General features: G+C 35.3%; 1 protein-coding gene across 6 annotated transcripts in view; it reads right to left on the bottom strand.

Annotated features, from left to right (window-relative positions):
* WDFY3 (WD repeat and FYVE domain containing 3) overlaps window positions 1–22,485 on the bottom strand; it is a 264,633-nt gene that overhangs the window by 35,612 nt on the left and 206,536 nt on the right. For 5 of the 6 annotated variants that reach the window (XM_049709048.1, XM_033416011.2, XM_049709049.1 and 2 more), the window contains 7 exons: window positions 18,480–18,533; window positions 16,091–16,259; window positions 13,551–13,714; window positions 10,860–11,008; window positions 9,030–9,150; window positions 8,429–8,514; window positions 6,829–6,909 (listed from right to left, as the gene is read on the bottom strand). In XM_049709048.1, the coding sequence (XP_049565005.1) occupies window positions 6,829–6,909; window positions 8,429–8,514; window positions 9,030–9,150; window positions 10,860–11,008; window positions 13,551–13,714; window positions 16,091–16,259; window positions 18,480–18,533 (824 nt within the window). The remainder of the gene's footprint in view (window positions 1–6,828; window positions 6,910–8,428; window positions 8,515–9,029; window positions 9,151–10,859; window positions 11,009–13,550; window positions 13,715–16,090; window positions 16,260–18,479; window positions 18,534–22,485) is intronic. The other variant, XM_049709050.1, reaches the window with a different exon arrangement.

The following is a 22,485-nucleotide window of genomic DNA, read 5'->3' as shown; positions in this document are numbered from 1 at the left end:
TGAAGATTGTGAGTTGACCACTGAACAAGTAGGAAAGCACTTAACTATATATTTTATTGTCTGAAAGGAAATTAAGAGATTTGTAAACCTTAGTTCATAAACATATCTAGGTCAAAGGTACAGATACCACTTTTCACTTCCAGATAAATTCTTCCCTTCAGGCAAATTGAATGCACAGGGTACTCTACCTGGAAAAAGAGCTATGATCATTCCTCAACATTGTAGGAAAGGGAACAATTGAAAAGAAGATTAAAGCTGGGAATGAATTTCTGCTTCTTGTCTTTGAGTTTTCAATAGTTCTTCAAGAACTGCCAACTCAGCACAGACAGTAGTAAGAACAATGAAATAGCAAGCTGAAGATTATCTAGGCAAGCAAAAGTACTAGCAATTTGCTTACAACTAGAAAAAAGGCTTAGTATGCTTTAAGGGAGCCTTTCACTTCCTACATTTATCTTAACAGCAACACAAACGATTAGGAATAGAACAGGTTTCTAAGGTTAACAAAAGCATATAAGCAGCATTTGTAAATCTCAGCTAAAGAAAAATAAAAGCAGTAAGTTAAAGAGAAATACACAAATTAATATATTTAGACACATATAGATTGAAATAAAATTTTATTTACAAATTACAGAATCCCCAGAAGTTTTAAGTTATTTTCTTGCATGTTGTAATAATTAATTTGTAGCCCCAAAGCACTGCTTCTTTTTCTTTTGAATTTTATTTTTTTATACAGCAGGTTCTTATTAGTTATCTATTTTATACATATTAGAGTATATATGTCCATCCCAATCTCCCAATTCATCCCACCCACCCCGGCTCTGCCCTCTTGGTGTCCATACATTTGTTCTCTACATCTGTGTCTCTATTTCTGCTTTGCAAACTGGTTCATCTGTACCATTTTTCTAGATTCTACATATATGCGTTAATATACAATATTTGTTTTTCACTTTAGTTTGCTTCCATGTCTTAGCTATTGAAAACAGTGTGGCAATGAACACTGGGTGCATGTGTCTTTTTGAATTAAGGTTTCCTCTAGGTATATGCCCAGTAGTGGGACTGCTGGGTCATATGGTAGTTCTATTTTCAGGAACCTCCATAGTGGCTGTATCAATTTACATTCCCACCAACAGTGCAAGAGGGTTCCCTTTTCTCCACACCCTCTGCAGTTTTTCTTGTTTGTAGATTTTCTGATGATGCCCATTCTAACTGGTGTGAGGTGATACCTCACTGTAGTTTTCATCTGCATTTCTTTAATAATTAGTGATGTTGAGCAGCTTTTCATTTGTCTGTTAGCCATCTGTATGTCTTCTTTGGAGAAATGTCTATTTAGGTCTTCTGCCCAATTTTTTGATTAGGTTGTTTGTTTTTTTAATATTGAGCTGCATGAGCGGCTTATATATTTTGGAGATTAATCTTTTGTCTGCTGATTTGTTTGCAAATATTTTCTCCCATTCTAAGCGTTGTCTTTTCATCTTGTTTACAGTTTCTGTTACTGTACAAAAGCTTTTAAGTTTCACTAGGTCCCATTTGTTTATTTTTATTTCCATTACTCTAGGAGGTGGGTCAAAAAAGATCTTGCTGTGATTTATGTCAAAGAGTGTTGTTATTCCTATGCTTTCCTCTATGAGTTTAATAGTGTCTGGTCTTACATTTAGGTCTTTAATCCACTTTGAGTTTATTTTTGTGTATGGTGATAGGGACTGTTCTAATTTCATTCTTTTACATGTAGTCCAGTTTCCCCAGCACCACTTATTGAAGAGGCTGTCTTTTCTCCATTATATATTCTTGCCTCTTTTATCAAAGATAAGGTGACTGTATGTGCATGGTTTTATCTCTGGGCTTTCTATCCTGTTCCATTGATCTATATTTCTGTTTTTGTGCCAGTACCGTACTGTCTTGATTACTGTGGCTTTGTAGTATCCTCTGAGGTCAGGGAGCCTGATTCCTCCAGCTCCATTTTGCTTTCTCAAGATTGCTTTGGCTATTCAGGGCCTTTGTGTTTCCATACAAATTGTGAATTTTTTTGTTCTAGTTCTGTGAAAAATGCCATTGGTAGCTTGATAGGGATTGCATTGAATTTGCAGATTGCTTTGGGTAGTATAGTTATTTTCACAATGTTGATTCTTCCAATCCAAGAACATGGTGTATCTCTACATCTGTTGGTGTCATCTTTGATTTCTTTCATCAGTGTCTTACAGTTTTCTGAGTACAGGTCTTTTACCTCCTTAGGTAGGTTTATTCCTAGGTATTTTATTCTTTTTGTTGCAGTGGTGAATGGGATTGTTTCCTTAATTTCCCCTTCTGATCTTTTGTTGTTAAGTGTATAGGAATGCAAGAGATTTCTGTGTATTAATTTTGTATCCTGCAACTTTTACCAAATTCATTGATTAGCTCTAGCAATTTTCTGGTGGCATCTTTAGGATTCTCTATGTATAGTATCATGTCATCTGCAAACAGTGACAGTTTTACTTCTTCTTTTCCAATTTGTATTCCTCTAATTTCTTTTTCTTCTCTTATTGCCATGGCTAGGACTTCCAAAACAATGTTGAATAACAGTGGTGAGAGTGGACATCCTTGTCTTGTTCCTGATCTTAGAGGAAATGCTTTCAGTTTTTCACCATTGAGAATGATGTTTGCTGTGGGTTTGTCGTATATGGCCTTTGTTACGTTGAGGTAGGTTCCCTCTATGCCCACTTTCTGGAGAGGTTTTATCATAAATGAGTGTTGAATTTTGTCAAAAGCTTTTTCTATGTCTATTGAGATGATTATATGGTTTTTATTCTTCAATTTGTTAATACAGTGTATCAAATTGATTGATTTGCATATATTGAAGAATTCTCGCATCCCTGGGATAAATCCCACTTGATCATGGTGTATGATCCTTTTAATGTGCTGATGGATTCTGTTTGCTAGAATTCTGTTAAGGATTTTTGCATCTATATTCATCAGGGATATTGGTCTATAATTTTTTTTTTTTGTAGTATCTCTGTCTGGTTTTGGTATCAGGGTGATGGTGGCCTTGTAGAATGAGTTTGGGAGTGTTCCTTCCTCTGCAATTTTTTTTGAAGAGTTTAAGAAGGATGGGTGTTAGCTCTTCTCTAAATATTTGACAGAATTCACCTGTGAAGCCATCTGGTCCTGGACTTTTGTTTGTTGGAAGATTTTAAATCACAGTTTCAATTTCATTACTTGTGATTGGTCTGTTCATATTTTCTATTTCTTCCTGGTTCAGTCTCGGAAGGTTATACCTTTCTAAGAATTTGTCCATTTCTTCCAGGTTGTCCATTTTATTGGCATAGAGCTGCTTGCAGTAGTCTCTTATGATTCTTTGTATTTCTGCGGTGTCCATTGTAACTTTTCCTTTTTCATTTCTAAGTTTATTGATTTGAGTCCTCTCCCTCTTTTTCCTGATGAGTCTGGCTAAAGGTTTATCAATTTTGTTTATCTTCTCAAAGGACCAGCTTTTAGTTTTATTGATCTTTGCTACTGTTTTCTTTGTTTCTATTTCATTTATTTCTGCTCTGATCTTTATGATTTCTTTCCTTCTCCTAACTTTGGGTTTAATTTGTTCTTCTTTCTCTAGTTGCTTCAGGTGTAAGGTTAGATTGTTTATTTGAGATATTTCTTGTTTCTTTAGGTAGGACTGTATTGCTATAAACTTCTGTCTTAGAACTGCTTTTGCGGCATCCCATAGGTTTTGGATCATCGTGTTTTTGTTGTCAGTGGACTCCAGGTATTTTTTGATTTCCTCTTTGATTTCTTCAGTGATCTCTTGGTTATTTAGTAATGTATTGTTTAGCCTCCATGTGTCTGTGTTATGTTTTTTCCCTGTAATTTATTTCTAATCTCATAGCATTGTGGTCGGAAAAAATGCTTGATATGATTTCAATTTTCTTAAATTTACCAAGGCTTGATTTGTGACCCAAGATTTGATCTATCCTGGAGAATGTTCCATGTGCACTTGAGAAGAAAGTGTAATCTGCTGTTTTTGGATGGAATGTCCTATAAATATCAATTAAATCCATCTGGTCTCTTGTGTCTTTTAAAGCTTGTGTTTCCTTATTAATCTTCTGTCTGGATGATCTGTCCATTGGTGTAGTTGAGGTGTTAAAGTCCCCCACTATTATTGTGTTACTGTCAATTTCCTCTTTTATAGCTTTTAGCATTTGCCTTATGTATTGAGGTACTCCTATGCTGGGTGCATATATATTTATAATTGTTACATCTTCTTCATGGATTTATCCCTTGATCATTATGTAGTATCCTTCCTTGTCTCTTGTAACATTATTTTAAAGTGTATTTTATCTGATATGAGTATTGCTACTCCAGCTTTCTTTTGATTTCCATTTGCATGGAATATCTTTTTCCATTCCCTCACTTTCAGTCTGTATGTGTCCCTAGGTCTGAAGTGGGTCTCTTGTAGACAGCATATATATGGGTCTTGCTTTTGTATCCATTCAGCGAGCCTGTGTCTTTTGGTTAGAGCATTTAATCCATTCACATTTAAGGTTATTATCAATATGTATGTTCCTATTATCATTTTCTTAATTGTTTTGGGTTTGTTTGTAGGTCCTTTTCTTCTCTTGTTTTTCCCACTTAGAGAAGTCCCTTTAGCATTTGTTGTAGAGCTGGTTTGGTGGTGCTGAATTCTCTTAGCTTTGCTTGTCTGTAAAGCTTTTGATTTCTCCATTGAATCAGAATGAGTTCCTTGCTGGGTAGAGTAATCTTGGTTGTAGGTTCTTCCCTTTCATCACTTTAAATATATTGTGCCACTCCCTTGTGGCTTGTAGAGTTTCTGCTGAGAAATCAGCTGTTAACCTTATGGGAGTTCCCTTGTATGTTACTTGTCATTTTTCCCTTGTTGCTTTTAATAATTTTTGTCTTTAATTTTTGTCAATTTGATTACTATGTGTCTTGGTGTTCTCCTTGGGTTTATCCTGCCTGGGACTCTCTGTGCTTCCTAGATTTGCTATTTTCTTGCCCAAGTTCGGGAAGTTTTTGACTATAACCTCTTCAAATATTTTCTTGGTTCCTTTCTCTCTCTCTTCTTCTGGGACACCTATAATGCAAATGTTGATGCATTTAATGTTGTCCCAGAGGTCTCTTAGGCTGTCTTTATTTCTTTTCATTCTTTTCCCTTTATTCTGTTCCCCGGCAGTGAATTCCACCATTCTGTCTTCCAGGTCACTTACCCATTCTTCTGCCTCAGTTATTCTGCTATTGATTCCTTCTAGTATATTTTTCATTTCAGTTATTGTATTGTTCATCTCTGTTTGTCTGTTCTTTAATTCTTTTAGGTGTTTGTTCTTCAATTCTTCTAGGTCTTTGTTAAACATTTCTTGCGTCTTCTCGATCTTTGCTGCCATTCTTTTTCCGAGGTCCTGGATCATCTTCGCTATCATTATTCTGAATTCTTTTTCTGGAAGGTTGCCTAGGTCCACTTCATTTAGTTGTTTTTCTGGGGTTTTGTCTTGTTCCTTCATGTGGCACATAGTCCTTTGCCTTTTCATTTTGTCTATCTTTCTGTGAATGTGGCTTTCTTTCCACAGGCTGCAGGATTGTAGTTCTTCTTGCTTCTGCTGTCTACTGCTTCTTTTCTAATGGATTATAAAGGGCTACCAGTTCCTGAGTACCCGAAAATGAAGCTAGGTATACAGATTCTTGAAATGGCTTTATCATCCAAAAGACTTCCTAAGATTAAAAGCAGCTGAAAAGAGCACAAAGGAACCACTGATAGGTTTGAACACACAAAAACAGAAGTTTATTTTTAAATGTAAGAAAAAAAAATTAAGAGAAAATTTGGCAATTTGTAACAAATATGACAAGCAAAGGGATAATATGCTATTACCAAAAAATCTCATGCACATTGATAATAAGGATTCAGAGGAAATGTTAACTAGACTTACTGAGGTGGTCATTTCACAATATATACAAAATTGAATTATTATATTGTTCACCTAAAACTAATGTAATGTCAATTATATCTGGGAAAAAAAAAAAAACTACAAAAAAACCCAAACCGCCACCACCACCAATAAAGAACTCAGTGGAAAAAAATGGGCAAAAGTTACAGATAACTCATAAATGATAATTTTAAATGGCTAACAAATATATACAGAGCTCAAGATTTCTAATATGAAAAGAAATGCACATTTAAAAACAAAGCATCTTTAAACATCGGTAAAAGTGAAAAAGTAAATATAAAAAGCTGGTATCTATTGAGATAAGCTAACTTATCCACTATCGGTGGAATATAGATGTGTATAATTTTTATAGAAATCTAGTTGGTTTTGCATATTAAGAGTCTTAAAATTCATACTATTTTACTATGGGAATTTTATCCTAAAAAAATAATGAGGTATCACATTTCCATTATTATAACAGGGAAACCTGATAAAGATGAAATATCCAAGAACAAGCGAATGCTTTATACATATGATGAAGGGCTAGTAAATAAAGGCAAAGTTTCTAAAGAATTTTTTTAAAACCAGGAGGCAATATTTACATATAAGACTGAATAAAAGACGCAGAATAAAAATCTGTGTTTTTAGTATGGACTCAGTTGTGCACATAGGAATATATGCATGCTTAAAAGATTAAAGGGAATTGATCAAAATGTGATCAATTTGACACTGATCTGACATGAGCCATCATGCATACATTTTCTTTTTTTTTTTTCTAGTTTTCAGTAGTTAAAATTTTTTGCAAACCCCTGGGGGTTGGGGTGGGGTGGCAGAACACTCATTAAAAATATTAAATAGTACTGTCCAGATAGAAATGATCCAACTGCAGTATTAAACTATAATGTGCAAGAAGCAAGCAACCTACCCCTGCTCCACGCTTGTGTTTGGTCGTTGCCCAGACACAGACTCTGAACTGTCAGTTAGAGATGGCACTACAGCCAAAAACCTGGAAAATTTAAAAACAGTATAAAATTGGAAATGATGTTTCAGTCAGGATCTAATGGGAACTTACAAAAGCATGATTCATTTAGATCTTAATTGCTGCATTTACCCCACCACTACTCAGTAAATGGCAGGCAAAGGGAATATACAATAATTAGAACATTCTTTAACAAAAAAGGGTAGGATGATGGCTTCCAAAGCCAAATATAAAGATCCATAGCAAAATCTGTCATTTTGGATTTTTACATATGCTGCCACATTACTTGAAGAAAAGCCCTGACACACTGAATCACAGGAATTAACTCAACTTAATGATGTCCTAAAGAGTGATTAAAAGCTAAATATTCACATGACAGTCAGTAGTGCTAACAGCTAAACAAATGGTAGGACAGAGACATCTCTAACAAATGAAAATATATACATGATAAGAACCTTTATGTGACACTACTATAATTATTTTCAGAGTTGCTCATAATGTCAACATACATTTTTTAAGAGCAAAAAAGAATTGTGGGAAAATTCTTGGAATGAATGTGGACCTTGAACTTGGCATATACACAGACACTTCTCATATAAAGACAATCTCATCTCCTTGCCACAGGTTCTAGTTGGGAAGAGCAGATAATTTATTAACACCGAAAGCAATATCACCTTTAGAAATTCATAAGATAGGTAACTAAAATTTCAGTCATTTACTTAGCTCTTCCCAATCAACATCCACAGGCACTTTATTTGAAGAAACTCCCTCATTTCCCTCGTGCTCACAGGTAGTATTACTGTACTGCAATGATAAGCAATGTTGCTTGGTATTAGTTATTCCTCACTTGAAATACAAAACTTCTCTAATAGAGGGATTGCCAGGATCTACACTACTCTTCAAAGAATAAGAGGGCTCTCCTATTATATTATGATAAGTTCATAAAAGCCTTACTATTCACATGCCAACAGAAGTATTTTGAAGCACATGGAAATATACTATTTTTCTTTTATAAGATAAAATTTAAACACAGTTTACCAAAAATGAAATATGGTTAGATTACATCATCTGCTTTACTTGGCTATGCTACTTTTTCAAGGATGAAGGTATCCAACTTCTCTTCCAAAGTCAGCAAAGTTTCATATGAATACAAATTCTAAGGAAACTCAGGCTCTGCATTCAATAGCAAGGTATGACACTGTCTTCATTTTGGTAAATATGAAAGAAGCCTATTTTGAATCTGAAGTATTATTTTTTTAAGCTCCAGTTTCATCATCCTTTTACACTGAGAGACATGGGACTTTATCACTAAGGTGGCTTTTGATGATATCTACTACAAGTTACCAGAAAGAAAAATGTGATTTCAAAATAGAATAGCATCAGAAGAATCACATTTCAAGAGGCTGGCAAAAATGAAACAAACATTTTCTTCAAAGAAGTTAATTCATGGATTTAACAGATTTTTAAAAAACTAGCTGAACTGGCAATGCTTTACCTCCCATTTCTTCCCATGACAGCATTATGAAGTATTTCTAATAAACAATACCTTTGATAGACTTTGTTTCTAATTCCTTTTTGAAAAGCAAGGAGGTAATTCCGTCCATCTCCAGAGAAAACTTCCACAGCAATAGGCTGAAATGATCAGAGAGAAAAACATTAAGAAAAAACACAAATAGGGTTATATATTAACTTTTCCACTATGAATTTCTATAATGCTGAAGAAATTAACTTGTTGACTGAAGAACATTTTTAGAGTCATGAATTCCCAGCAAATTAAATTACACAATAAACAGTGCCAGTTTATTCTGCTCAATTTGTTTCTAAAAACGTTAACAGAATAATGGTAAAATAATTATAAAATTTTGTAAATTTATAGTGAGAATGCAATTTTTATATACAAAGAAAATTATAATATAAATTTGGATAGCTATAGGGAAAGATGGATAACAACATATCACTCAAAGTTTGAGGTTTTTTTTTTTTATTAAGAAGGGGGATGTATTGTAAAGTTATGCACCCATGTGACATGAGCTTGTCTATCATACAACCAAATCTAATACTCTAAGGAATAATGTGGATCCTATCATGTATACATCCTCTAAGTAAAGGAACCTGACAAAACATTTATTACTACTAAATCAACCCACCTGTAGGAGATACCTCCTTTTATGAACTTCCTTGATATCTTCATAGGCAAAAATGCTGCATGTTCTCTTGAGTTGACTGGGGCCTTGCCTGGCTCCTCTAGGGATAATTGGCTCATGCATACTATAGGCAGCCCAGAGAAAGGAGATAATAAAAACACAGCAAGAGATAAATTCACTGTTCAATAAAGAGTGTGTTATTTTCAACATGTGAAGAGAAGCAGGAATCGATATATCTGAATATTTAGTTCAAAAAAGACATACCTTTAAGAGAATAATTTGGTAGCTATTCAGTACACCAGAAACCCCCTTTGATGAATATAACTTTAAAAAAATACTATTCATGCTGTCAGGGCTTATTTTTCAGGCACAGCTGGCAAGTGCCAAGGCCTATATTCTTTTAGGCGGGCCAAGAAAATGTTTTAATTTCTTTTAAAATCAAGAGAAAAAACAACTTTTTTTTGTTGTTGTTGTGGTACGCGGGCCTCTCACTGCTGTGGCCTCTCCCGCTGCGGAGCAACAGGCTCCGGACGCGCAGGCTCAGCGGCCATGGCTCACGGGCGCAGCTGCTCCGCGGCACATGGGATCCTCCCGGACCGGGGCACGAACCCACGTCCCCTGAATCGGCAGGCGGACTCTCAACCACTGCGCCACCAGGGAAGCCCAAAAAACTGAATTTTTAGGTAGAAGAAAATGTTTAAATATATAATATGAATATATTCATCTTTAAACCAACACAGTCAGAAAAACATCATTTTAGGTATCTTTATATGTAGGAAGAGGACCGTAAAAGTCATAATGTGGCCCTGACTGCTACTGAAAGTAATTATTTGAAATATCTCCTAGCAATGAAGATGACCATGTCCACATTCACAGTGCATGTTAGGTGTTCAAAATGTTAAAGGAAGAGAAGAGCATGTTGATTTTCTAAGCTTTAAGCTTTTTCATCTTCCTTTGGGCTTTGTCTGTCTCTGGGTTTTCCATTACCCACTATCACGTCCATCATAGGGCTGGCAGAAGAAAAGGAAGATGGATAAACTCAGTTAATTCCTGCCTGTGCTTCAGTCACACTGCTTCTAGGGTACTCAGAGGACATGGATACTTTTACATTTGTTAGAGTATTATATAACTGCCTGTATGTTCTCTACAACTGTGTTCGCACTGAAATTTGAAAAAAAGAACAATTTACAAATTCATAATAACTTTATAAATATATAGATTATAATACAAGGAACTTGTATTATATCTAGTGCTATTAATGCATAGCAATAAATTTTATTTAGTTTTCGTTTTGATAAATAAGGTAAATTTGTCTCTTATAGCCTTGAAATAACTATTACTCTGGTGAATATTTAATGATGGATGCACAAAAACTGAGAGATAACATTACTTGAAACACAATTTTTGCATTAAAAAAAACTATGTAGGACTTTCCTCGTGGCACAGTGGTTAAGAATCCGTGTGCCAAGCAGGGGACGCAGTTTTGAGCCCTGGTCTGGGAAGATCCCACATGCTGCAGAGCAACTAAGCCCGTGTGCTACAACTACTGAGCCTGCGCTCTAGAGCCTGTGAGCCACAACTACTGAGCCTGCGTGCCACAACTACTGAAGCCGGCGCACCTAGAGCCCATGCTCCGCAACAAGAGAAGCCACTGCAGTGAGAAGCCTGCGCACCACAACGAAGAGTAGCCCCCGCTCGCCGCAACTAGAGAAAGCCTGTGCGCAGCAATGAAGACCCAATGCAGCCAAAAAAAAAAGGAAAAAAGCAAACAAACCCATGTAGATGTATTGCTTTCTAAAGATAGCTGTACTTTGTATCTCTTCATTCACTTACTTTGGAGGTAAGGTTTCAATATCTCTTATTTCCCTGGTTGCTGTCATTGTAAATCCGTCAATCACATAAAAATGCTCTTTACCAAAAAGAAGTAGCCCTTCACTGGTATCTAGGCCCTGGACTCGAGCACAGCGGTACATGTGTTGGATCTAAAAAGAAAACCATAAACATTCATTAATATAGTTTTTAAAAATCAGGTAATTTCTGTTTTTGATATAAATGAAGCAAAATGTCTTTAAACATGGATTTAATGGGCAAACAAGATTTTATGAAGATGTCACTCTGTGATGGCATCCCCTGAGCTAAGCATATTAACCAGAGTTTAAGCATATTAAAAAGAATAGCTAAGATTGCAGTCTGAGTTGCAGCTGACTTTAGTAAAAGGAAACAACCATTACTCATATCCATCCACCCAATCCACTTATCCTAATATTCACTGAGTACTAACTCCGTGCTAGGCACATGTGTACTAGGCTCTACAGTCAATGAACAAGTTAGAAAAGGAAGGAGACAGACACAAACTTTGCAGGAAAGAGAATTGAGGCATACATGCGAGGAGATTAGGATTGTGCCCTGGGCCAGGCAGGATGATACAGAGTGAAAAAGGTATGCAGAGCCTGACAATCCTGAGTGAATTCCCAGTTCTGTTGTTTAACTATAGATTTGGTCAAATTTCTTAATGTTTCTGGGCTTCTGTGTCTTCATATAAGTTTCAAATATACTTCATTGGTTTGTCATGAGAGTTAGTGAGACAATGTACATAATCATGTTAGGAATTGTTGGCTGTCTTCTCTTCCACATAGCTTACTTTCCTCTTTTTCCATAACAACCCCTGGAACTGGAGTTGTGGAATTTGTCTCTATTTGCTCTCCACTGGAGTCTGCCTGCCTGGCAGCCTGTTGTGCCATTGTAAAAAGCCAAACTTGGCAGAAGTTGCATTTTCCTCATAGAAGGAAGGACTTGCTAAATCTCTCAACGTTAGCAGTGTTTTCTTTCCAACAGGCAGGATCTAGTCCTTAGTAAAAATTCTTTCTTGCACTCAGTTCAACACGAATCAAGGAAAAAAAATCAGCAATTAAATCAGAGTCAAACAAATGTCAAATAAATGTCAGTCTAAATACACCTCCTTCACTATTCAAACTTAAAGCAATTAGAGCAAAAACTGTACTCATGAGTTTAAAAAGTTAAAAAAATGACAGCATCAGAAAATAGATTTTCTAAAATATGCAAATATAAGTTAATTTTCATCACCACATCTGAACTACTTCAATAAAAAAAACTTAGAATGCTACAAGAGAAAAACTGACATACTTTTAAAATAACTCTATTGTAATAATACACACAGAAAAAAATGTTTATTTCATAAGTGCATAGCTTGATGAATTTTCAAATGCTTAAAATATGATGCAACCAGCATCCAGATCAAGAAACAGAACATTCCCAAGACCCTAGAAGCCTCTCTTGTACTTCCTTCAGATCTAATGGACTTTTATAGTTACATACTTTTTTCTTTTTATGTTTTCATTTAAGATTAATCAGGCCATATATTTGAACAGAATTTAAAAAATTAAACCCTAATTTCTAGTTACTATTTCTTAGTGGATAAGATTTCAAGTGTTATACCAAGATCTAATATAATAGGCAAAACAACCTTTAAAAAGGTGATACTCACTATACATTCAATTCATTCATTCCTTTACTCATTTATCCCTTTATTTATTCAACCAATCACTCCTTCATTCAAGGTTTACTGAGTTTCTATCAGGTGAGTGAAACTGTGTAAAGCACTGGGACAGAAATAAGAAACAGTGCCTGCCTCAAAAGAGCTCACTATCTAGGTGAAGAGACAGACACAGGAACAAATAATAATAACATGATAAAATGAGTGATATATATAAGGTGCTATAAAAGCATAGAGGAGGGTGTCTAACTAAGCCTGAGCTGGCAAGACAGTGAAGGAAAGCTTCCTCTGTGTGAGCATTAAAGACATCCAGATAAATGATGTTGCATCAAATGGGAGTTACTAGGACAGAGGTTATGCAAGTGATGGAAAGAGGGGCATTTAGGCAGAGAACACAATGAGTAAAGCGCAGAGTAAAGAAATATCATGGATGTACCGAACTGCAAGGACAAAATGCAAGGGACAAAATGCAGGGGGCTCAGGCTACATGGCAGAGTCAGTAAAGTGAGCCTGGAGGGGTCGCAGGGTATAAGAGGCTGAGAGAAACAGGAAGGCAAAGCAGTCTTTTGTGAATGAAGCAAAGCAGGGGTTAAGTACAAGGCTGGGGATGATGGGCTAGTTGAAGTTGCTTGTGTGGTTACTGGAATTACAGAGGTATAGGAAAAAATACAGGGCCAAATTACCGAATGGGTTGTGTACATGGGTTTGAAACGAGAATTATGGCAAGAGTTGCAGCCTAATGAAGGGTTTAGAGGAAGACAGTGAACTAGGTGTCAACTGTTAATACTATATCTGATGCAACTTCTTGCTGTTCAGCGTGTTCAGAGAGGTCAGAAAACCCTACAGATGAAAGACGCAGAGTGTTGAACCCAAAAGGGCACCTAATATACTGATTTCACTGCAGAGGCTAAAATACTTACCTTTGGCTGCCAGATAAATACCCTTCAACTAGTCTTGTAAAATGGAAACAAACCACTTAATACAATCCCTCCTTTTCAGAAGTAAGGTACCTTTTCTCCCTCTTCTAATAGGCGCAGCAGGGTGGCGTTGTCCGTCTTCTCCTCCTCTTCTATAGAGCTACCCTCAGCAATCTGGTCTTGTAGCTGCTCCTGGGTCTCCTCATCTCCTCCATCAGGTGCAGATCGAGACCGTTTTAGAGGCGGCTTGACCAGTCCTGCAGGGTAAGAGCCAAGAGGGTCATGTGGTCTTGCTGGGGTCATTTGAGAGCCGTTTAGTCTCATGTAGTCCCTCCTCTACATTTCCAATTTGAGATAGTTCTGAAAGGTATGGGGAGGCAGCACAATTCAGTGGTCAACAGCACAGGCTCTGGAGTTAAACAGCTGCATGACCCTGGAGTATTATTTGTCCCCTCTGAACCTCAGTTTCTCATCTATAAAACCGGGACAAGAATACTATCTATCATGGATACCAGGAGGATTGTTGGAGGACTAAATGAGGTAATTCATGTAAAGTGTTTAGTATCATGCATAATAAATAGTAAATTCTCAGTAAGTGTCAGATGATGATGATAAACAGAGGTCTTATCATAATTAATGGTAAAAGTGGTGGTGCTAATGGGCAGGTGTCATTGAGGGGATATCCTCAATAAATGATCAGTCATTATCAGAAACAAAAATTAGGACAGCAAGTTATAAACATGATTATAAGAGATTCCACCTACTTGGAGGGCCCATGAGGACTACTTCAAGACTCATATTACAAGTGGCAGTATGGTCATTCATACATGAATGAATTTGATTAAATCATCAGGTCATAAAGAATAAGAAAACAATTCTTTTAAAAATATAGGGCCAGACAATTTAATGTTATCATTTTACTGCCTACATTTTGATAATTTTATTGATAATCACAGATGAAATTAAAATCAGCTGATGAAAGTAACCACTGATAACCCAGAGTATGGGAAGCACTCAAAATAAACTCTAAATCTCACATTTAATTTCATATTCTTTAGTTCTGTACCAAAAAAAGTAATGTTGTATCTACCAACGATAGTTACACTAAGAATTTTGGATAAACATAAATCAGCCTGTTAGAATCCTAGCCTTTGAACACAAGTTATCAGAGGTTCTGCTCTGCCTTGGGAAGAACCTCATTTTCACATGTGAAAGAGTATAATAAATAAACAAGAAAGATCAAGTCTTGCTGAGAATATCCACAAGGCGAAAAGCTTCCAGCTGCTTTATTTTTAGTTTGACGAATCAAAACCTCCAACTCTATGTCTAGCATAGCATCTTGCATATCATAGTAGTGACACCAAAATTTGTGGTTTTAGCTCAATTAGACATTAGGAAAATGAGGCCAAGAGAAGTTAAATGCCAATGACCCAAACACAAGACATCACAAACTCTGTGAATTATACACCTTGGTTATAGCCAGGAAATACAACTTTGGACCCATCTCAATAACTTTGCTGATGCAGTGTCAAGAAATGATAAGGCTGAAAACTTTGTTCAACTAATAAAAGTTTCAGTGATTCTATGAAAATGTTAGATGGATTATGAAATCTTTAGTAATTCATAGTTATCACAGGAGAGAACAGGTATAATGTAATAGGAGAAACCGATCACAACAGCAGATAAATTTTTTTGTTGACATGGTCATATACTGTTAGTTTTTTATCAATGAGATCTGAAAATAATTTTTAATTTAGAGTTCTTAATTTATATTCTAGGGTTTTATCTATAGACTACGCCAAGACTTTTGAATTTATGATAAATCAGAGGCTTAAAAAATTAAAACAATGTACTGATTTACTTATTGAATATTGACTGAATTCCCATTTTGTGCCAGGCATGTGCCAAAATCTATAGAGTAAGAGGAGAAATAATCTCTGCCTCTGAGAAACTTATAATTTAGGAAAACATAAATCAGTGAAAGAAATCACTGAAACTGCTATAAAAGATATGAGCAAAGTGCTACTGGAGGACAGCGGAGTTGGAAAAGCCTTCAGAGGAGGACAGTTTGACCAGTATCTTCAAGACTGGGTAGGTCCAGATCACAAAGAAGCTGTAGCAAGAGGGCAGGGGGCACACATATGCAGAAGTACAAATCAAAAAGTCCATGGCCATTTTAGTCCAATTCATCACCATATGCATGTCTTTCTAGGCTCATAAAGTATAGCTTTGGAATAATCTGTCTTAGCTCATTAGAAGAAAGACCATTATTTCTTACTGTTAGCCAACATGCACTAATGATACATTTAGTGGTTGTTTTAGTTTTATATATATTTATTTAGTTTTCAGGGCCTTAACTTAAATATCAGGCACCACTGAGAATTCTGCCAGATACAGTGAAAAAAAATTATCAAGCCAACAGGCACATTACATTCATCTGTAGGCAATAAAGAAGAGACAGTCTCTTTAGTTCTGATATAGAAATCAATCTTTAAGAAGGATGTGATAGTAAAATATGTACGGATACTTTTAGGTTGACCCTACTGTTTATAGTTGCTAATATTTTCATATAGATTCAAGTAAAAGGAATGCTCCCAAATGGTTTTTAATTAAAATCAGAGAGGAAGGCTGACCTTTGACTTTAGCAATAGTGTCTTCACCATGCTCTGGTTCTTGTTGAGTAGCTTCACCTTCCGAACTCTCTACGATGGCATCTTGGACAATGGTTGGGTTGCCAGAGGCTAGTCGCTTGTAGTATTCTTTACTGTCATAACTTACAGCTCTTCTGTATCGAGCAGGTTTCTAAGAAACAACAAAAGGAAAGGACTCAGATAATTTATCTTCAAGAATTAATAGACTGTATTTATACAGGGTAAATCCACAGTCTTTTGGGTTAAGTTTCTCTATTTTTAAATTGCACTGATTTAAAAAATATATATATAAAACAACAATATTAGAAGTTTTGTTCCTCCCGAAAAAAGAAACACATCATCTTTAGCCAAATGTTTCCATGTTAGTATAGTACAGCCTTACTGATGCATCAGTACAGTAGAGAGAATGCCCAGTGTCGGAGAGTATCAAGTTGCAAGGGGATGTCTAGTTTCTGAGGAGCCTGAAACCTTGCTTCCACCCCAAGTAAATAGGCCTAAAGGGCCATCCATTCAGTTGGAATTACCTGTGTGAGTGTTTACTTCAGATATTTGGAGGTAGGGACCCAGAACTGCCCTGTTCCCATATTCCCATGTCTCTCTGGAACTCTGGAAATGGCCCAAACCTTCAGAGAGTCCTGACCCAATATGGAATCGACCGACTTCAGGCCAGATGACACTGTTTGGTTGGCCTGCCACTCCGAGCTGGTATGTCTAATTTGCTAAAACATCCTGTTGTTTGTGTGTAAAAGAATGTGATCCATAAACTTACTAACTAAATGAGTATATCAAGAACATATAAGTCCATTTTGAAGAAGAAATTAATTATGTAGAAACATTAGAAAAGATTTACCTTTTTGGTGTATGATACAAGAGCATTTCCTTTTCAGAATAATTTTTATCCTAAAAACAGGTTCTCCAATTGACCCAAAGTTTTTTTTTCTTAAAACAATAGTTAATGAAAAATTAAGGTCTAAAATTTCCTACAAAAATGTAAAACCATAGGGAAAAATTTATATGTATACACGTTGATCATAATGAGACCCAGACTTTAAATTAACAATTAAGAAAACGACAGGGTTTGAAACATGCTTAAAGACCTTCCCTTTCTAAACATTATCTTACCTTTCTTTTCCTATGAATGTCTAATTGAAAGTATTCTATCAGCCTAACTCTTCGACTCAGGTAGTTATATGTATTGTCTACAATAATGCTTATTTTAAGCAAGACCTTTTTAAAAAAATGATTTTCAACTAAAGTAGAAAACAAGTGTCCAACAGGAATATTTAGACTAAAATACTGAACCAATTTTGAGATGAAAAGATGCCTAACTCAAGCCACCATTACCCTTCTTTTAACTTCAGGTATAAAGTTAGAGAATGAAGAGAGCTGCAAGCTACCTTGATGAATGATATGCAGCAAATGGAAACTGAAATACATAACACAGGAAAGTACTGAAATGCTATTTAAAAAAATTACAGTTATGGAAGGAAGGATCTGATGAACCAACTAATAATACTGCAATATTTTTGAAATGAAAGCAGGGTAGTAAATTTTGTACTATAACAATTCTCTACATGAGATCTAACAATTATCTTCAACTCATAACTGTTCATTTTTAAAAAGATGAAAGCATAGTTAGTGATGGGCAAGACAATGAATTAACAGATGTGGGACAACATCTTGGTTACTGACTTCATACCTGACTTAAACTTGGAACTATAAGCATTTTCCCTTAAATATTTTGAGGTATATTTCTGTGACATTTCTGAACTGCATTTTTTTTTTTTTTACTTTATTATGTACTGAATCCTTCTGGAAAAAGAAAACAATTATATAAATTTAAATTAATTAAAATAAATTAAAATTGTATTTTAAAAAGTGGTCATATATGCTTAGTTTCCATTTAGTTCCTTCTGATTGAAAAAGTAATTTTAAAAGAGAATACACCTGCATTCTCAAAATATATACTGTTTAATATCTAGAAGAATAAAATGAGTAATTGAAAAAAAAAGTTGGTAGTGTCAGGCTGCCCATTACTAACATGCCTTGGGACTTGTTAGTTTAAGTGTGAAGCAGTACACATTTCATGGTGAGAGCAGTGAATACTCAGCCTGTTAGTGAGCAACATACAGACCCTACAAAGCTAATCAGAACAAAGCAAGAGAGACGAGGACATCTCTCAGCATGAATGAAATTCACTTTTCAACTCTAAGGAACTTATAGAAACAACAAATCGAAAGTCAACCCTTTAGGTTAGTCTAGTCTACCATGCACTAAAATAAAACAAAATAAAACAAAACAAAATAACACAAAGGAAAAAAAAACAAAACTGCAAGTATTTTGCATTCTTTTATGGTATTTTGTGTTTTACCTTTTGAGGAATGATATCATCGGGTGTCTCAGGCTGTTTACTTGGGATCTCAGACTGAAAACAGGGTATTAAGTATAGACACATCAGAAAAAAATAACAAAGAACAACACAAAAATAAAATATTCTTGAGACTGTATGGAATATGGAAGATACACTCACACAAAATTAATATGATATCCTAAGCTGCTTGAAATAATCACTTAGCATCTTGTGATTATTTTCTCACTTATCCAAAGTAGTTTTAAAGTAAAAGAAACTACACTAAAATTCTCAAGGCTACTGAACAGGACAAACTTAAAAATCACAGAGACAAAACTTCACCACAGGCTGCCAGTGTCATGGATGATTTACAGGCAACTCTTTATATGGCTTCAAAGGAAAAAACAGAAAACCGGATAATAGAACCTAGCGCTAGCTATCACCTTCCACCTACCTTTTACTGTGTTTATCCCTAGATCTGTTTTGTAACAGAAGCAACTGGTTTAAACTATTATCTGCAATATCCCATACCACAGAAATCACTAAGTGCTTGTTAGTGAAAAAACACCTTCCCCTAAAAGCCCAAGGACCTATTTCCTTTGCTACCTTCACAGCTATGACCTCAGAAAGGCTGAAAGCAGAAGGAAGCCTGGATCATCACCTTCCAAACCAAAAGTTTTTGTAAAAATTACTTTCTAAAGAATTACGTAGTTACTCTATATTTTATTCTCAATAAAATCTCGACTAACAAGAAGGCAGTATCTGTTGAGCTGGAGTGTGTGACTTGTGCGTGTAAACACACAGACAGTAACACATCCAAGAATCATTCCAATTTTTCTTCCTTTTCACAGTTTGTATCTGGAGATGACTTCTAGTACCTTTCCCTAGAGTAAATATGAGCAAGCAAAATGCTTTTACAGATGTTTGCTTCCCCTGGCAAAACAAACATTGAACTACTGGGCATACTTTCAAATACTTAATATGGTTTTAATAAACCTCTCTCCTTAAAAGCAAACTTTTAAAAGCATACCTTATGTTGAAGGATAATCTTGAAAATATACATCTATGTTCTCAATCTTGGTAAAGATTTGGGTTACATGAGTATTACTACACATTTGTTAAAACTCACTGAACGGTACACTTAGAATTTATATATTTCAATATATTAAAATTTATGTCAATAAAAAAGAATTATGAACAAATGTTGAACTCTATTGATATGCATGGGGAAGTATTTAGGGGTGAAGGGTACTGACTCTGCAACTCATTTTGAAATTAATAAAAAAACAAGGTGGATCACTGGATAGATATGTGATAAACCAATATAGCAAAATGACCAATTACTATTGTCAAACCCAATTCTGATGTCCACTATATATCCCCAACCAGAATGTGGGCAGGGTCTGACATGTACACAATTGTATTTTCCCTGCAGCACAGGGCACAGTGCTAGTTTAATACATATTTGCTCACTGAACCACTTACTGACTGAGGATCTTATTTTACTAAAAGGTACAACATTCATTAGCGAAGATATATGTTACACTAATAATTTTAGTATTATCATAGCGCTCTTTAAACTTTTATAACTGAATTATTATTATAATTATGTTTATATAGAAACCTAAATTTTTCAAAGTCAGAATTTGTAGAAAATAATTTTATATTCCCTTTACTTCCAATTTTTCTATATTGCTGGCAATGGAATTTCTTGAATAAGTTGCTTAGTTCCTATGAGTCCTGTGATATCTATATATTATATAAAAATATATGTGGAGGCACCCACATGAGACTCCCTTAATTAGAAAAGGAACTTCAGGTAAGTCATTTACCCTTCTGCCCCAAGCAGTCCAACCCAACATTAACAGGAAACGGTGAGGTCTTTGCCCCAATGATATTTGCAAAGAATAGTCAATTTGTTTGAGATTATTATTCTGTGATTATTATTCTGTGAAAATAAGGGGATTACAGAACTAAAACCTGGTTTTAGTACTTAAATATAACTTCTTAAATGGCAAGATATGGAATTTTAGTCTCATTCCTTAGGATTCAGAGTAATTAGACAACTGCTTAAAAACAACCATATTTTGTATTTTCATCATATCCCAGGCTCACATCTTAATATTTATAACTAATACTACCACTTAAAATACAGAATTACAGTGCAATTCAGTATAGCTATTTTAGTTTTGAAAATGGTCCCCTAAGGAAAGTCCCTGTGCAAAGGGGATAAATTATTTTTTTGTGAGATAGGAGAATTTTCCACATGTACATAACTTTTCTCAGGACAAAAAAAATATTGTTGTTCTCATTAAAACAATTTTAGTTGATAAACTTTCAAGGCTTTTAAGTCGGTGGCAAATGAAACACTCATATATGTTCTACATTCTATAAATAAACAACTAATTTAAAAATAAAATTCAAAACTAATAATAAAGGGTAAGCTATTTTTTAATACAGTATGTAGCATTATCCAGGTTTAAGAAATAAAACTTTAATAACTAAAGAAATAATCACTTGATTCTAACACATCAAAGATTTTAAAACAAGAAATAACTTTTAAATCATCACTCTATTTCTTAGTTCAATTAAGAGGCCTAAAGATTTAAATTTTACTTAAAACAATAATTGTTCTTCATAAATAAAGCAAAGATCAAATCATTTGTCCTTACTCCTGGCAAAGCCTGTTTTACCTATCAAAAGGCCTTAAAAGCAATTTTCAGTTTGTACCTGTTATACCTGAAATACCTGTAACGTCGCAAAAAGTACTGCCTATATATTTTATAAACATGGGTGCAAGGAGGGCAACACGTTTATGGGAGCTGAAAGGGAAGACGTGACTGATCTCTAACTCTGGGAGGCAATATTTAATACAGCTCAGACCACAGGAGGATTTATGGTGAAATTAATGAAGCATATACCTCAACAGCCGTCACTTCCCATGGGCTCCTTTCAAAGTCCTGGAAGTGGGGCCCTAGTAATTTTGTATTCATAATTTTGTACTCTTTTTCTTATAGTGCCTCCCCAAGTTATATAAACTTCACACCCCATAAAATTTGACTCTAGCCCTTTTTAGTGGAAAAATAATTAGGAAAATTCTATAAGCATGCTGAATGGGAAGCAATGGATAAACTCTAACTTAGGAAGAAAGAGTGCTGGTAAGTCCATTCACTCAACATTAAGCTCTAGATATTCTTTAGCATTAGAGAGACAAAACCTAGTATTGGGTTGGCCAAAAAGTTCGTGTAGGTTTTTCCATAAGACATTACGGAAAAACCCACACGAGCTTTTTGGCCAACCCAATATGTGGTTCTGTCTGGAAGAAATTCACTGTCCACTGACAACTTCTCAAAACCACCAAAGATTGGAATCCTTTTTCAAGAGTGAGGAACGTCTGAGGAACTGTCAATCTATAGTCATTATATCTTGCTCCAGTACTTAGCATGACCTAGAAGGTGTTCCTTAATTTTCTAGGCTTCTATTTATCATCTGTGGAATTGGGATAATAATATAATTATACTTCAGAGGGCTGTCATGAGACATACAGGAAACTGCAAGTGACCGCTCTGCAGACTATCAAGGCTCACTGTGCTTCGTTAAATATCTGCTCTCCTTTTTTGATTTCACAACAGAAGTTAGTGGGATAGCAGCTGCTCTACTTTTTGGAATTTTCTTTGCTGTTGATATTGCCAGACTGCATATTCCATAAGAAAAAAAGTGGACATTTAATGGGGTTTCAAATTTACAAAAGAGTTTGAACGAGCAACACCAAAATCATTATTCATTCAGAAAACTTCATCATAGCAGATTAACCTTGACTTGTGCATGAACTTAAGCAGCAGCATGAATTCTACAATCTGTAATCATCTCCCCTTCCCACCTGCTTTTTCCTTTTTTGTAAACGTATCTCTAACATTTCTTGACTGCCTTGTATTTCCCAATATGTAACCCATCTGGTTTAAAAAAAAAAAAAAGTTCCGTATGGTTCATACTTATTTCTGAGACTGTCTGTTTAGATTTCACAGAC

The sequence above is a fragment of the Orcinus orca genome, chromosome 4 (assembly GCF_937001465.1).
Source record: "Orcinus orca chromosome 4, mOrcOrc1.1, whole genome shotgun sequence".
In the NCBI taxonomy this organism is placed as follows: domain Eukaryota; kingdom Metazoa; phylum Chordata; class Mammalia; order Artiodactyla; family Delphinidae; genus Orcinus; species Orcinus orca.
Note: the sequence above shows the minus strand (reverse complement) of the source record. Positions and strands in the feature narration are given on the sequence as shown.